The sequence below is a fragment of the Vigna radiata genome, chromosome 1 (assembly GCF_000741045.1).
Source record: "Vigna radiata var. radiata cultivar VC1973A chromosome 1, Vradiata_ver6, whole genome shotgun sequence".
Taxonomy (NCBI): Eukaryota; Viridiplantae; Streptophyta; class Magnoliopsida; order Fabales; family Fabaceae; genus Vigna; species Vigna radiata.
The window spans coordinates 8,227,098-8,245,566 of NC_028351.1; the positions used below are offsets into that span (position 1 = coordinate 8,227,098).

The following is an 18,469-nucleotide window of genomic DNA, read 5'->3' on the forward strand; positions in this document are numbered from 1 at the left end:
GAGTTAGAGTCCCTTTATAAATAACAATAATAATGATGAGTCACTGATGTCAAGAATAAACCTAAGATTCTTGTTGCATAGACGTGTTTGAATGTGCTTGGAGACCCTTTTTCTTCCACAAGGTTGAATTTTAAAACCCTGAATAAAAAAATTTAATTAATTAATTAACTAATTAATTAGTTAACAATTAAGTAGTTGTTGAAAGAAATTTTAAGAATATTTACTGTGTAACTGAAAAACTTGAAAATATATTTTTAGCGTAAGAAACAGTGAGAATGAAGAGAATAAAAGATTAAGAAAAATAAAAATAAAAAGTTGGTGAATATTGTTGAATGAAAACTAGTGCGCATGTTTTGCGGCTAAAGTTTGATTATTATATTATGAAATTATGAAAGGCTTGCGTACTAAATACGTACTTAGATTTGATTATAACAACACTAATGATTGTTTGTACTATGAATAATATAAAGTATGTTACTATTCCACCAACCGCTCCTCGTTAATACAGAAATTACGTGCACAAGTTGTTATTTATATGGATAATTTATTTTTGTCAAAACTTCATCATTTTATGCGATTTTTTTTTTTAATTTTAATTAGTTTATTTACTTTTTGTGTACCAAAATAACTAGTGAGTTGATTTATTCTTGTATCTTAATTCATTGATTAATTAGTTAATAAGGGTGACTTTTTCATTAATTAAAAGTGTAGTTGCTAAATCCCATAATAGTTTATTTCCTCGAAAATCGTAAATGAAACAAAACGTAAAAGATACTTTTTTTTGGTAAAACAAATTAAATAAATTATTATAGAAAAATATAAAAGGTAAAAGTGATAAAAAAATACTTATTCTATATAATTAATTTTTCCATAAATAAATGTTTTATAATATATATATATATATATATATATATTATTTATGAAAATTAATTTATACTGAAATATATATTGTTTACTATTGATAAATTTTAAAATAATAAAATTTAAATTAAATTTATAATATTTAAAACAATAAAGTAAGACAGATGGTGAGATTAAGAAACAAAGGAAATTTATAAACTTAGAAAATGTGGAAAATTTCTTTATATTTCACTAATGTATACCATATATATAAGTAGGGTATATAGATATTTAACAAATCTAAAAATAAATCATTAGATAGCATTTAAAATAGTTGAGGTTTTTTTAGAGAATAAAACATTATATCTCACGTATAAAATATATATCAATTAAGAAAAGATACAATTGAATAGATTCATATAATACTTAGAGACAAACTTCATGATAACATATAATCTTAAGGTCTTTCATGAACATGTTACTCGTAGGTGTTTTATTGTTTGAGAAATATTTGGTTTCGTGGGAGTTAATCACTTTTATGTGTTTTATGTTCTATGTTTGATTTAATGCATACGTTATCTTTTTTAGACTTTTTTTATTTTATATATATGAATTTTTTTCAATTATTATGATTTGTATATTAAGATTATTATATTGATCTCATTGAGATAAAGAACCCGTTGCAAATAGACATATATAGGTTATCTTCACGTAACAAGTTCATGTCATTTGGTTGGTTTTACTAGCATTAATAATTATCAAGTTTAGTTGCACTTAATGTAATGAAAATTTGTTTTGGTTGTGTATGTGGATGTAATCAAATGCATTTGTTGATATGAATAGCCAAATCAATTCCTTTAAGCTATCCTTCAACTATATAGTCCCATACTGGAAGCCAGGAGTCGCTCCTTGTTTGTGTCTCTTGCACCGACGATCACCCCCCGCCATCGTCAATGCCCGGGTGTCACATGCCCACCAGCTTCCGCTTGGTTCGTCTTCGAACCACACTGGGAGAGGCTAGGCTCTGATACCATCTGTAATGCCCCGGCAACTTACAGGGATTGTCCCACACATCAACATGACGCTTTCCAGTGTGCTTTGTCCTCACTCACACACTTTCGAGAAAACTTCCCAGTAGGTCACCCATCCCAAATCACTACGGGCTAAGCACGCTTAACCATGGAGTTCTTATGGGTTAGGCTACCGAAAAACAAATGCATTTGTTGATACGAGTAGCCAAATCAATTTCTTTAAGCTATCCTTCAACTGTATAGTCCCATACCTATACAGTCTCTAGATCCCTCTCATTCCGGTGTATGTTTGATTCGTCCATGTGTCCCTTCCACTGGAAGCCTGCCAGGAGCCGCTCCTTGTCTGTGCCTCTTACACCGGCGATCATCCCACCCTCGTCAATGCCCGGGTATCACAGATATGTTCAAGACATATAATGACGATTTTAAATTTATAAAATCTAAATACATACATACATACATACATACATACATATATATATATATATATATATATATATATATATATATATATATATATGGGGTTTCTTAACACGCGTACGTCTGTTTTTCAGTTGGTACGTTTTAACAATGTGTACCGGATTATAATAGACAAAAATACCCTCATTTATCATGGATTCTAATTTTAAGGTCAAGAATATTTAAATAATTTTCATTCTCAAAACTAAAAAAAAAAAAAACCCAAACCCTTATTCACTTCCCTCATTCCTCTCAACCTTTTATCTTTCATATCTCTCACTCCAACATTTTCTCTGTCATCCCTATTGCCCCAATTGAAAAAAAAAAAAATCAGAAACCCTTGCCTAACCCTAATCCACCTTCTTCACTTATCTAATTTGTTTCTCTCTCGTCTCGATACTCTCCCTCAGCCACACACAACAACCCGTGACATCGTAATTTGTTGATCTTGATCTATTCGTTCATTTGGAGGATATGTTATATATTCCCTTATTATTATTAAATTTCATTTTTAAATTAAATCATGTAAATAAAACCTTCATAAATCAATTAATTTTTCATACATTATTTACACATCTACACCACATTTCATTATATTTTTAAAGAACAAGATATTTCTCTCTATTGTCCTTTTCCTTTTACACAAAGTGTTTCTTTTTCCTTTCTCTATTAGTATGAGATACATGATGTAAGATTACAACCTATAATTGAAAGAATTGTACTCCTAGGGAGCTCTTCTATACCTATTTCTTTAATTTCCTTATGTCCCTTTTTATCACTGAATTAACTTCTACCGGCGTTTAGAATAAACTTTAACCACTGTGCAAGATAAAAAATAGTAAAATCATTTGTTACCTTTGAGATTTTGAAAGAGTAACATAAANTGACAAAGTTTATATTCATTTTACACACATTAATAAATATAAAATGATTATAAAAGAGTAAACTTTTTCAATTTTTAAAACATATCTCTGATTCAAATTACCACCACCATCTACAATTGGGTTGAGATGAGAGAAAAAATGTTGGAGTGATGACAGAGAAAATGTTGAGATGAGAGAGAAAATATCTCTAATATCTCTGATGACAAAGGGTTTCTGATTTTTTTTTTTCAATTGGGACAACAGTAGGGATGACAGAGAGAATGTTGGAGTCAGAGAGATGAAAGAGAAAGGGTTTAGAGGAATGAGAGAGGTGAGTAAGGGTTTGGGGGTTTCTTTTTTATTTTTTTTAGTTTTGAGAATGAAAATTATTTAAATATCCTTGACCTTAAAACTTAGAATCCATGATAAATGAGGGCATTTTTGTCTACTATAATCCGCTACACATTGTTAAAACGTACCAACTGAAAAACAGGTGTACGCGTGTTAACAAACCCATATATATATATATATATATGGGATTAGTAAGAGATAGTTAACCATTTAAGACATACATATATATAAAATAAATAATTAGACGTATTAGAATCATTATATTATTAATTAAGATATAAAAAATAATATAATTAATTAAATATATGTCTAAGAATACGTATGTCATTGAATATTAACGATGTAAATATCATATCTAAATATCATATCTAATATTATAATTTGAAGAGAGGACCAAATTAAAAATATTAACTTAAAAAAAATGACAGAGGTTATATAAGATTATGATCTTTTTATAAGAAACAAATTGTTGTTTCTTTCTCTTCCTCTCGGGAAAATAAAAAAAAAAAAAAAAGCCAAAATTGTTCTAATTGAAAAATCAGTTTCATCTACATTGCTTGGTCTAAAATTTATACATTATACTTGCTTTTAACAGCAGTAAAACAATCATTTCCATGGTATAAAAGAAATATCGTGAGTTAGGTTATGAATTTATTACCGTTGATATTTAATATTTAATTTTCTAAGAAATACATAAAAAATATTCAAAATATTTAGCTACTATTTTTCTTAAAAGATGATTATATACTGTTTATAATTTATGATATATATATCATAAATTTATTCATTTATTTATTTTATTAAAAATAAATCTAATACGTTTTAATTTAAGAAGAGATAAATTATATGTGAAGTGCGAATACGCAATTTGTGGATCGTTGATATTATGAGAAGGAAAATGTAAAGGAATTGAACAATACTATTTATGTTTAAGCATTAATAATATTTCATAATTATCTAGCAGCATTAATTTCATTTAAATCAATAAAATAATAGGAATGGACTTTATTTTATTAACTTAAATATGTTTTCCAATGGATATTTTTATATCATTTTAGGTCTAATTTTATAAAATTATTTTAAAACTATCATTAACAATGTCGAACTTCATTAAAGTATATTTTTGAATAAATTCTAGACACGCAGGGAGTGTAGACGAATTTTATATTGATATATAATTATAATCTGTTATATATTACCAATTTAACAAATTTTATAATATTCATCTTATAAATTGGTATAATTAATTAGTTTCATTAATAATAATAATATTGGTAATATTTTAACAATAATGCTTAGAAATTGAATCCTAGATCTACATCTTTATGAAGTTAAAGTAATATTTATGAGATGCAATTATTGTTACTGAAGTATAATAATTATTATTATATTGAATAATTATAAAACTCAGAAATTATAATTTGTCGGTGAATATAAAAGTATTGCGAGTTGAATGTATCAAGACGATAAAATTAAAATTTTATATTAAGATAATGAGATGATAATATATAAAACATGTTAATTTAATATTCGAAGTTAGCACTTTGGTACGATGCAGATAATTTTGGTTCAACAATCTTTTATACGGAGGAAGTGGACATTAGTAACAACTTTTTTTATTATTTTAATTAAAATTATGAAACGTAATTTATATCTGTATGATATTAAGATATGTATATATATATTTTTTTTAGCAAAGGTAAAATTAAAATAGGTAATATAGTATAGTATGGATTGCTGAGAATAATTGTATGAGATATTGGGTATTGGCTATATGAAACATTTAGTTACATAAAGTCACAACTGGTTTTCTCTAGACTCTGCAATTCAATGGCGGTGAACTTATCACAAAATCCAAATACAAAGAGTAAACATTTATATAATCATTTATCTTTATTAATATTTATATTTTAAAAAATATATTTTTACACACATAATTTTTTTATATTTATTTGACATTATTTTTTATTTTTTATTTTTTTAAATTGCAAAAAATTATTTTTTTATGATTATTTTATGTTTTTTACTGTTTATCAAATAAAAGTAAAAATAAGTTACTCTATAGTTACTCTTATATTTTTATATAGTTTTAAAATCAACCCTTCCTTTTAAATATAGGTCTTAATAATAAGATAAATTTTATATTTTTCCACTTTTTTTTTAAATTTTTTAAAAAATCTTTCAATGAACTAAATTCTTACTTTTAAGATATAGTTTTTTACGAAGAAACTTATATCTTTTCTAATGATTGTTTTAAAAGAGTATTTTAAGAAAACTAGAGGAAAATTATTTTTAAAGTCAATATTTTTTTTAGGTAAAATCCTTATCATAAAATAACTTTCATAAACATTTGAAAATTCACATAGTGTTAAATATCTATTAACAACTAATGGGTACCACACATTCTCATAATGAGACAAGTTTACAAACTTTGTTGTCTCAAATAAACTTATATTTTTTATTCATTACTTCGATCTACTTAGTTTGAATCTTGATTGTTTTGATGGAAGTTGATTAGGTCATCTTCTAAAATTCCATTATTTTTCCTTATGTTCTTAGAAAAATATCACATAATAATCTAAATTACACTTCTCCTTTGTCTCATAGGTTTCTGCAATGATATTGCTCATAAAACATAGGTTCTAGAAGATCTTCAATTGGTTCATTTTGAACGGCCAAATTATCTTGAGTAGAAATATTTTGTAGAGGTTCTAAACTTGCTTGATAAAAAACAACTCTATGAATAAACTTTATAATCATTACCAATTATTTCTTTAAGAAAAACTTTTTCTCAATATTCTCAAAGAATGTGATAATTCTCATTTTTAAAATTGTTTTTAATTTGGGATTATTAAATTTAAAGTCATTGAATATGTTAGAATAACCAATAAAGTAGTTTTTGGAAGTCTATTTTTTTTTTTCATTTGACTTTTATGTTAGTTGGACATTCTCATTTTTTCTCTTTTTCCCTTGTCTTTAAAGGTGCTTACAAAATGAGCACTTTCAATTTTTTATTGTTTCATCTTTACCTCTTCTTCCACATAATATGAAATAATCGTTAAAAAACCATTTCTCTTTTTAATATTTATATGATATCTTAAACTCATCAAATTGTGAAAGAAGAGAAATCACCGTTTAATGTATGAATAAGTCATTCCACATCTTAAGGCTTTTAATTTGAGAACAATATTTGACATTCTCATCATATATATTCCCTCATATTCATTAATTCATTCAAACACATAGCTATATGGATTACTAATTGGCTTGAAATGCAAACATAGTTATTACCACTACTATATATTATGCATTTACAGTGGCCTAAATGCGTAGTTCTATATGGCAATGTTTTATCACTTCAATGGACATGGTGTGAACAAACATTGCCAAATTTGTTGCAAGAGATTTAAAACCAGTCATAATCTTCGTTCACACTCGAATGCATAATAATCAATTCTTGTTATTAATGGTGAAGTTTTTTTGAATCGTATAGAAGACACAGTGAGGCTTATGGAGTTTCATGAAGAGTTGGTAAAGAAGAAGACATTCTTATTTTCCATGAGTGACACGGCAAAACATTGAGTTTATTTGAATTTTGGAAAATATTTAACATTGTTATTAGCAATTCTTTGATGAATTTAAGTGTTTCTATAAATGTCATGTCATATTCTCTTTATAAAATGTGGCACCTTGGAGAATTGAAGCCAACCGATGTGATTATTCAATTGGTTAATCGAAACACAGTTCAACCATTGGAGAAAATTAAAGATGTTCTTATATATGATAGTATAAGAAAGCAAAGCTTTGAGTCGATTTTAAATTTTTGTTTGTAGTAGTAGTACCTATTTAATACTTTCTTTAGCTTGTGTGATTAAGGATAATAAATATAGTATAATAAATAGGATGATAGAAAGTAGATTGTACTCTCTCAAAATAAAAAACCTAAATTTTGATTCATTGTCAATTTGAGTTAGACTATGTTGTTTTTAGTTTAGAATAGATTAGTTTTCATTTTTTACATTAGTTTAGTTTAAATATGTTTCTTCTTTTCTCTTTTTTTTTAGTTTACTGAGGACAATGCTTAATTCAAGTACGGGGAAGGGGTAATTTTTTTTTTCTGTTTAGTTTAGCTGGTCTGAACTTTTTTACTTTTGTAGTTTTCATTCATTTGTTAATTTAGAAGCTTAAGAACATAATTGCATTGCAGATTTGATGTGACTCTGAAGACTGTTTTGATGATTCCTTTTACTACTTTCTGTCATATTTTCTCTCTCTCAATTTATAGTTACTATGTTGCTTTTTGACTTTGCAGATTTAATTCTGAATGTTAGTAGCTTATTTTAATTGTTTTAAGTTTTCAATAAAATATAATATAAATTCTTAAAATATATATAAATTATCAATTAAATATAAAATATAACATATATTATTGAAAAATCTTTTTATATATTTTAATTATAATATAGTTGATAAATTAAAACTTGTGAGAGTCATGAAATGTGGAGAAAAAGAAAGGTGCTAGGTGTGTGCAAAAAGATGTCATGTATATAAGTAAACAATTTAAAACCGTGAACTCTCTCTGCATGCACCACCTCCTTTCAGCTTTTTCTGAAATTCTTTTTTACCTCACCTTTCCTTCCCACAATTCTTCCTTTCCTTTGAAGATCTCACTTCAATCTTCTATTTTTCTTCAAACAGATAGTGCTTGAAGGGTGAGAATCCACCAATTTTACTGGCCAAATTGGTATTCCCATCTCGTAAGTGTTTCTCCCCTTCTTCAATTCATTCTAAGGCAATGATCATGCAATACGTCTGTTGCATGTAGCCCATTGTGTCTTGTCTCCAATTTTAGCTTCAACTAAGTTCTTAAGTTTGTATTCTATCACAAAATGGTGATTTATATGTGATTCTAATGTTTCCGGAAGCACAAGTGTTCGGTTGGGGTTTTCCGGAGTTTAGCTACTTGAATAAGAGGTAAGGGAAGCTAGGTTGAATTCTGAATTTATAGAACTTTAAATTATATTTTTTTGAGTTTATATTTTTGAGTTTAAAATTTCTGCATGTATGACTTGTGTGATAGAATAGGTTTTATGAAATTGAATTGATGAATTATGTATTGGAGTGTGATTTCTATTGTCATGAATCTGTATTTTCTAAACTGTAACTTGAATGAGTAACTATGAGTTAAATTAAGAATTTGAAATGCATAAGAGTATGAAAAAGAATTAAGAGTTGAAGTGGAAATTTCAGTTAGGCAGTAGCTAGTTAATCCACATATAGAAATTAAAGTGTTTAAGTCAATTTGAGGGAAAGGGGAGGAGTGATTTTGTGAGATAGAGGTGAGGTGCATATTTAGACTGCTAGTACCACTTAGTCAGGCCACTTTAGACTTGTTAGAAACATTAAACCAACCAAAAACATAATACAAATGGTAGATTTGAATTTGACCCCATGAGTAAAGGAAATTGAATTATTTGATCTAAATGTTCTGCATAATTGTTAGAGATTAGTGTTTGGATTGGAATTGGACCCTTAGGCAAGTTAGATTCAACTTATACTTCGAATTAGGATCATTAGAATTCCATCAAAGTGCCTAGAACAAGTTTGGAGTGGTGGAGTTTTGCAAAACTTCAGAATTGGGAATCTGCAGAAGTGCATATTCGCTGAGCGAGGGTTCTCGCGAGAACCAAAAATTAATTGGATTTTTCAGCAGAAATTCGCACAGCGCACCAAGAAGTGTGCGCTCAGCGAATTTTCTGCGACAGAAGGAGTATTTTTTATGTTATTGATGTTTTGGGAGTTCCGGACGTCCAATTTGGACGTTCTTTAGGTCGTTCTGGGGGTTTTTTACCCTTCCGGAAGTTTCCAAGCTATTTGAATTACTTAAGTATTGGTAATTAAAGATTATAAAGATATTTGTATTAATAAGTGATGTTTTTCTGAAAATATGTAATTCTTGTTTTCTCTTCCTTTCTTGTGTGATGATCTAGGTATCTTTTCTTGTTTATTTTATATGATTTCTTCTAGTATTATGAGATTGATTCATGCTTAATTNTGTAAGAAACTAAACTAATATAAAACATTCATGGTATGAAATCAAAAGTATGAAAATAAGTAAAGTTAGTGTGAAATGTAATGTGATTTAAGTACATCTCTAGGTGATATCAAATTAAGTTCTGGAATGAATATAGGTAGCTCAATCTTGGGGGTTTTCCTTAATACTCTAATGACTATTCAATCTCACTTAGAGAAGATTAGTTCATGTGGTGAGAGTAATAGGAGGTCCTAGTCTTGGTTGTCTCCATTTTATATGGGCCAAGGTGAGTGATAACGGACTAACCTTGTGGTGGTAGGGTGGAACCCATAGCAATTGGCTTTGCAAGTAGAGGCCACCACAAGTGCATAACCCGCCATAACTCGATATTCATTCCGGATCCGGACGAGTCTAAGTCTAACACCACTTAATAAAACTCTAATTTATAACTTAGTAAAACCGTTTTGTATAATATTGTTTGCTTGACCTTGTATGCTAGTTTAATTTTGTTTACTTGTAATATTTTAGACATCTAGCTTACCCTTGCAATTGTGTGTTTTGTATGTGTTTGATTTCTCTTGCAATGACCATCCAAATTGGATGTGAGCAGAGGTGGGAGAGGCCCCTCTGGAGCAGATATTAGATAAAGTTGATATGCTGTTGAGGCTCTAGACACTGCAGGGTAGTTTAGACTAGATAGGATCTCTTATATATATAACTTAGTTTCTCTCCTTTTTTTCCTTTTGAAAGACTTTATAACTATATGTAAAGCTTTTAAATTTTCCCTCTCTTTTGGATGACTGTATTATAATATATATACTTCATCTGATAATTTCTCCTAACTTTACTTTATTATACATGTAGCATTCCATATTATATATATATATATATATATATATATATATATATATATATATATTTGTGATGTTACAAAACTATTTATTATAAATATATAAAAATAAGTATGAACGTAGACAGTGCACAAAATTAAAAAAAATAGTATATTAAGGATTGAGAGAAGCCATTTGTCTTTTTAAACAAAGGTAATCTTTTGTTTTGGCAGAGCATCGCACTTCTCTTCGTCTTTAACCTAACAATGTCACTCCCACTATCAAAGTTAAGGTTCTCTCTTTCTTATTCCATTTCCAAGTTTTCTCCTTTTCTTTCAAACCTTTCTTCCTTCTCTTCCTTTCAGTTACACTATCACTCTTTGTCTCCTTCACCTGACCATGACAATGTTCATGACGTTGTATCCCAATTTCGTAGCATGTTTCATATGCGTCCTCTTCCTCCCATCTTCAAATTTGGGCAGATTTTGGGATATCTTACACGGATGAAACACTATTCTACAACTATTTCTCTTTTTAAGCAAATGGAACTCAAGGGAATTGAGAGTAATCTTGTCATTCTCAGCATCGTCATCAATTGTTTTTGCCACTTAGGCCAGATGCCCTTCTCTTTCTCTATTCTTGCCAAGATTCTTAAACGAGGTTATCATCCAAATGTCATAACCTTAAGTACCCTCATAAAAGGTCTCTGTCTCAATGGTGAGGTCAAGAAAGGACTTATCTTTCATGACAAGGTAGTTGCACAAGGATTTCGACTTAACGAGATTAGTTACGGGACTTTGATCAATGGCTTGTGCAAGGAAGGAGAAACGGAAGCTGCCATGAAATTGCTCAGAATAATAGAAGGCGGCCGAGTATGCAAGTCTAATGCGGTAATGTACTCCAACTGTTCAAAGAAAATCTTGCAAAAGAGGCTTATGATATGGTTATTAGAATGATGTCAAATAACATCATGCATAATGTTTATATCTATACCATAATGATCGATCCTTTATGTAAGGAAGGAAAGATAAAAGAAGCTAAGAGTGTGCTAGGTGTGATGGTGAAAGCTTGTGTGAAACCTGATATTGTTACCTTTAGCACTTTGATGGATGAGTATATTTTAGTTAACGAGGTACAAAATGCTAAACACATATTTAATGTTATGACTCAAACTGGAGTAACTCCTAATGTTTACAGCTATAATATCATGATTAATGGATTATGTAAAAGTAAAAGAGTGGATGAGGCCATGAATCTCTTTCAAAAAATGCACAAGAGGAACGTGGTTCCTGATACAGTGACTTACACTACTCTTATTGATGGTTTATGCAAATCTGGGAGAATAACTNATGTTTGGGATCTTATTGATGAGATGCATGATAAAAATCAACAACTGAATGTAATCACTTACAATTGCTTGATACATGCTTTATGTAAAAACAATCATCTAGACCAGACATTTGAGTTATTCAAGATAATGATGGAAAAGAAAATTAGGCCAAATATGTACATCTGGAACACACTTATTGAGGGAATGTGCAGAGGAGGAAGACTTGAGGAGGCACAAGAGACCTTTCAAGATCTTTTAATTAAAGGCTATCCTTTAGGCGTACATTGTTATACTACTATGATCAATGGTCTTTGTAAAAAGGGTTTACTTGATGAGGCATTGACCTTATGGTCCAAAATGGAAGACAATGGTTGCTTACCTGATGCAGTAACTTTTGAAATAATGATTACGGCTCTTTTTCGAAAGGATGAGAATGATAAGGCAGAGACATTTCTTCGTGAAATGATATCGAGAGGCTTGTTGACATGATAAAAGGTGAAAGCTCATAACATTTATGTATTGCTACATAATGTACTTGAATGGTTTGTATATGCTGTGTTTTTGATAGGAGAAGTGTGACTTTTCTGCAATTGATGCTTGTCTTTCTACGAATTGAATGTGAAGAGTTGAATTTTTTTTTATTTTTTATTTTGTGCTCTACTTTTTCATTGCTATAAAGAATCAATTATGCTATTAATGGTGAAATCATTCTCAAACATACAGAGGACACAGTTAGGCTTAAAAGACTTCAGAAAACAACAATTCCTTGGATCAAATGGTATTGAAAACACAACTTTGAGTAGTCTAAACAAGTGTTTATGGTTTCCATAGGATGATGGTCTTTGCAATCATGGAGGTGACAACATTAGGATCCATGTTAGAAGCAGGCCTTCTGTCTTCAAAGTAAGCTTTCTCTTGTTTCTCTGTGTCTCTCCGAACTCTAACTGCACCATTTGCCACACCCTTCAGAAAAAATCGGTTCACTATTAATTGCTAATCTCAAGAGGTGTTGATGTCAATTAATTGTAGAATTTATTGCTTAATTGTTATTACTTGGTACATAATCTAAAATTTATATATTATACTGGCTTTGAACAGCAGGAAAAACATCATTTCCATTGTGTAAAAGGAAAATTGTGAGTTAGGTTATGAATTTATTACTGTTGATATTTAATATTTAATTTTCTGAAAAAACAGTATTAGTAAAATTTATTTAAAATATTTAGCTACTATTTTTCTTAAAGAGGATTATATACTGCTTATAATTTATAAGCGCGATATGTGAATAAGCAGAGACATAAATCTGACATTAAACTGAATAGAAAGTAATTGATCAAACAGTTTGTGCAAAATTTGAAATGTAGACAAGGTTTAAACAATATACAAAATTCAATAACTTGTTGAGGGTCTAATATCCGAGATCGAGTGAATGCTTCTTTGCTCTAAAACAGATACAATATTGGAATATTGTTAAGACGAGGTGCAAGTTTCCATTATGAGAAAAGTCGCTTCATCAATAGTTGTGTGGTGTATACAGAAGAGGTTGGAATGAGGGGAACTCAAGCAAAAAAATAAAATAAAATTCAAGTATACTATGTTTGCTAACAATAGATTCATCTCTGTATGATTGCATATCGAATTCGGCTATCAGAGTCAGTAGCAATGACAGTTTCAGAATAACCTATTACGACAACTAGTTCATCAAAATCAAAATTCAAAGCAAAAGTATATACCACCACCCTTGAGGCAAAATTTAAATGCTGGACCAGTTCAACCATCTTCGACACAGCAGAACCAGCAACAAGCCAATATAGGGCTCTCTTTGGAAGATTTGGTGAAGCAAATGGCCACAAATAACATTCAATTTGAGCAAAAAACATTTCAGCAACCGTGTAAGGTTTGAGGAGGTAGATAGGGAAAATGACTACATCCATCACTGAATTAAAACAACAAATTTGAAGATGTACAAAATGGAACTTTGACAATGGAGTTTGGTTAAGCAAGGTGCAGTTCAACAATTTCAATGCCATGGAGCAACCTATATACAAGGCCATTTTGTTTTATATGATCATCCTGTTTTCTGTGTGATACTTTAAATCCTGATGAAATTGAAACTGTTGTAAGTAGTGAATTAGGACCGGAATTAGATATTAATTCAGCTTTTGCATTTTCAGTATTTTTGGATTCTTTTTCTCAAAACAATGAAACAATTCCGGCCAGTTAACTGCTGTGAGGCACTAGATGAGGAATTCAGTCAGAAATTTTGTAATACTGCTGCACATTTTACTAATGCATATTTTGCATATTTTAAAATTGAGAATGAAACTTCATGCAAAATAGCAAGAATTCGAGTTGAAACCACTTCAATTACACCCCATAGCTGCTAATGAATTTTTTTTTTTTTCATTGTGTTGACGCTCCTTTTGTTCATAACTTCACTGATTTTGATTTGAATACTCGAGTTGATTTTTGTGCTCCACTTATCTATGATGATTATAATGAGTCAGCTGCTATTACTGAATTTATTTTTTAAAAAGAGTTTATCTTGCCAGATTTTGAGTACCTTTATTTAATGATTTATATAAACAATTAATCTTACCAGATTTGACTTATACATGATTTTTTTTTCTCTTATAATACCTTAAGAAGTTTTTTCAAGATATACCCTTATGTTTCAGTAGAGAATAAAAAAAAAATCACCCTTCGCATCAAAGAAACTATGACAAAATCAATTTTTTTTTTTATATATAAGTTACTTCTGTGTCAACATATGAAACTAAAATGTGAAAACAATCGATGTTAACAATTTTTTTAAAAATATTATTAAAATTATGATAACAATCACAAAACGTGAGATTTAAGAGTTGCTACTTCCTCCGAAAACTAAAATTAGTGATGGTAGCAATAAAATTGAAGTCTCCAATGAATGAACAAAATGTAAAATTGGTGAAACAATATAAACTTTTGATTGACTCATCATCCATGAATTTAAGATGATGCGTGGTTCCCATTTTATGCACAATGGAACTTTGACAATGGAGTTTGGGGAAGCAAGGTGCAATTCAACCATTTCAATGTCATGAAACAACCTATAGAAGTGTTATAGGATATCATGGGAGAGTCAATCGAGCGGTCTGTGGTAGGAGGCCACGATTTATAGAATATACTAATAGTTAGTTAATTCTGTTAGTTTATAGAATTAACTACTTTCTGTAATCTTCTGTTATATAAACCCTGACATGTGTTAAAGTGAATCATTAATGAATAATATCAGAATTTTCATCCTCTCAAATCTATATTCTCTTGTTCGGATTCTTTTCTTCTTTCTGGATTCCCTACGTTCTGAGTTCTTGTTTGAGACATTCGTCTACCTAAAAGAACTCTACCAAGAAGACCATTTTGTTTTATATGATCATCCTGTTTTCTGTGTCATACTTTAAATTCTGATAAAATTGAAACTTCTGTAAATAGTGAATTAGGATTGGAATTGATACTGATTCAGCTTTTGTATTTTTATTATTTTGGGTTCTTTTCATCAAAACAATGAAACAATTCCGGCCATTAACTGTTCCGAGGCACTAGATGAGGATTCAGAAAGAAATTTTGTAATTCTACTCCATTTTCTACTAATACATATTTTACAGATCGAGAAGGAAACTTCATAGCAATAACTGCGACAATAGCAAGAATTGGAGGTGAAACCACTCACCTCACACCTCATAACTGCTAATGAAGTTTTTCAATTTGTTGCGAATCCTTTTGTTCATAATTTTCATTGATTTTGATTTGAATACTTGAGTTAATTGTAGTGCTCCACCTATCTATGATGATTATAATGAGTCAGCTGCTATTATTTAACTTAATATTCAAGCTTTTGAAATTGATACAACCCCCACACTTGATATTTCTGACCGTTCTGATTTTAGTACTATTGTAGACTTCAATGCTGATTTTCATGCTAGTGCTCATACTTAATGTATAGCTGCTGAAGTTGACACAATTGCTCACTCTAACATTGAATTTACAGCCTTAACTGGCCGGGTCGTGCCTCCGGTGCTGTTACTTTGAAGAAATTAGAGTGTTCAAAGCAAGTCTACGCTCCGGATACATTAGCATGGGATAACATCACAGGATTCTGATCCTATTGTGTTGGCCTTCGGGATCAGAGTAGTGTTGATTCTTATGTTGATATACCTCTTGGTGCATGCTTTGATTTTGCAGTTTATGATTTTGAAAGTGATCATAATAACTTTTATGTTGTTGATTATGTGTTCTGATATGAAGCCTATTGCTGACACGATTGCTATTATAGATTTAACTAATATTTCCCCCTCATTCTAATATTCTTGATTTATCATTTATCATTGATTCTAATGTACCTGGAGTTAGTAATGCTTATTCTTGTTCATATTTAGATGCATTTTTTGCTAATGGAGTTGATTCTAATTTTAAGAATAAAACTTCTGCAATGTTTGAAAATTTGAAAGTTTATGTTGCAGACTTGGATTTTAGTTCTAATACTGCTGATATTCATGTGGATGCTGATTTCATTTTTTAAGTTTGTCATATTGGAGCTGATACTCTTACTGTTTGTGATTTGAATAATGTTCCTAATGTAGTTTTCACTAGCCTTAGTGCTGCTGCTGATAATTCTGCTCTTCCTTTTCTATACATTTAGGCACCACTTATACTAAATGAAGTGTTGTTTCTACTGCAGCAAAGTACAATGAACAATAACTTAACGCATGGACAGACTGGCCAGAGTGGTTGAGTATAAGGAAGCAAAGTTTCAAGTCAAATTCACATTTTTGTTTGTAGTAGTACACATTTGATATTTTCTTTATCTTGTGTAATTAAGGATAATAAATATGGTATAACAAATAGAATGATAGAAAGTAGATTCTACTATATCAAAATAAAAAACTTAAATTTTGATTCGTGATCAATTTGAGTTAGGCTATGTTGTTTTTAGTTTAGATTTGATTAGTTTTATTTTTTTACATTAGTTTAGTTTAAATATGTTTTTTCCTTTCTATTATTTGTTGTTTTCAGTTTAGGGAGGACATGTTTAATTCAAGTGTGGGAAGGAGTAAATTTTTTTTTTTTCTGTTTAGTTAAGTCTTTTTACTGTTTAAAATTCTCTTTAGCTAGTGTGAAATTTTTTACTATTGTAGTTTTTTTCATTCATTTGTTAATTTAGAACCTTAAAAGTATAATTGCCTTATAGATTTGATGTGACTCTGAACACTGTTTTGATGATTATTTTACTATTTTTCTTTTTCATATTTTCCGTTTCAGTTTATAGTTATTTTGATGCTTTTGATTTTGAAGTTTTAATTCTGAATATTAGTAGCTTATTTCAATTGTTTTAGTTTATTGTTTTGCTTCTTTAAATGAATAGCTGTAGCTGAAATAGTATGTACACACTTCAATTTATAATTGTTTTAAGTTTTCAATAAGCTTTTCATCTAGTGAACATTTAATCCAATAATAATTATTTAATTCATTTATCTATTTTCTTTATCAGTATATAAAATTTCGGTTAAAAGCTCTTTTTGGTCCCAATTTTGGTTCGAAAAATTCGTTTTGGTCTCTGAGTTGAATTTGTGTTCAATTTCGTCCCAAAGAACGAATTTAATGTTCAATTTGGTCTTTTTCAGTAACTCCGTTAAAATTGTTAACGACAACGTGTCCAGCTCTGCAACTGTTGAGTGAGGTGTCAATTTTTTGCTGACTGGGAATCCTTTTTTACAATTAGGATTTTTTTAAATTAAATTTTTAATTAATCTGGTAATAAAATTAAAGTTAGGTATTTGGGAGGGAAATTGTGAAACTTGCGANATTGAGAAGTGGTTGAATTTGGGAAGAAGAACTTCTGCAACTTGAGAAGAACAAGTTTGGCATTCGACACCAGTAACTTGCTTTTGTAATCGGAAGCAACCATCATTGGGAAATCATATCTGGGAAATCAGGTTTGATTTCTTGTTCGTTCCTTTTGTAGCATATTAATTTCTAGGTTTTGTTGTTGAAGACTGTAAAACCCCAAATTTTTTCGTTTCAGTGTTTGATTTTGGAAAAGTTACAAGTTTTGTAACAATGTTTGAAATTTATATGGGGCATTGTTGTGTAACGTATGATACGTGATTTTGATAATGTGGTCACATGTTAACAGTAGCGTTTCTATAGTGGTCACATGCCCATAACAGTTACTTTTGTAGGGTTGCTTTTGAGATGTCTGAGGAGAGGTTTAATGTTGTGGTCCACCATGGTGGGACCCTAGTATGCCAATATCCTATTGAATATGTTGGTGGGAAAAAGACATATTGGAGTGTGGACCCTGACAGATGGAGTTATTTCGAAGCAATAGATGCTGTTAAAGAATTGGGGTATTTGAATGTGAGAGACATATTTTATTGCATCGATAATATGCTACTTAAGTTGGAGGATGATAAAAGTGCAATGAACATGGTAGGCATTGCCAAACGGTTAGTGGAAGTTAAGTTGTATGTGGTTCACGGTGTGGATGATGAACTGGAGTTGGTTGATATAGAACCAAGTGAACAACAACAAGACCAAGTTCTTTTGCTGTGTCAAGGAAGTTTAGGTAGGGAGGGGTTGAATGATGACGTCCATAATGAGGAGGAGGACATGGATGATGAACAAAGGGAGGTTCATGTGGAGGAAGAAGTTGACGTTGAAGAAGTTCATTTGGAGGAGGAGGACATGGATGA

General features: G+C 29.9%; 1 protein-coding gene and 1 pseudogene across 1 annotated transcript in view; one reads left to right on the forward strand and one right to left on the reverse strand.

Annotated features, from left to right (window-relative positions):
• The first annotated feature begins 10,593 nt into the window (after window positions 1-10,593).
• On the forward strand, window positions 10,594-12,641 carry LOC106756738 (annotated as a pseudogene).
• Window positions 12,540-18,469, reverse strand: part of LOC106756061 (glutamine synthetase PR-2-like) — a 14,418-nt gene continuing 8,488 nt past the window's right edge. The window contains exon 2 of the mRNA XM_022783695.1: window positions 12,540-12,701. Coding sequence (XP_022639416.1) covers window positions 12,555-12,701 — 147 coding nt within the window. The 3' untranslated portion in view covers window positions 12,540-12,554. The remainder of the gene's footprint in view (window positions 12,702-18,469) is intronic.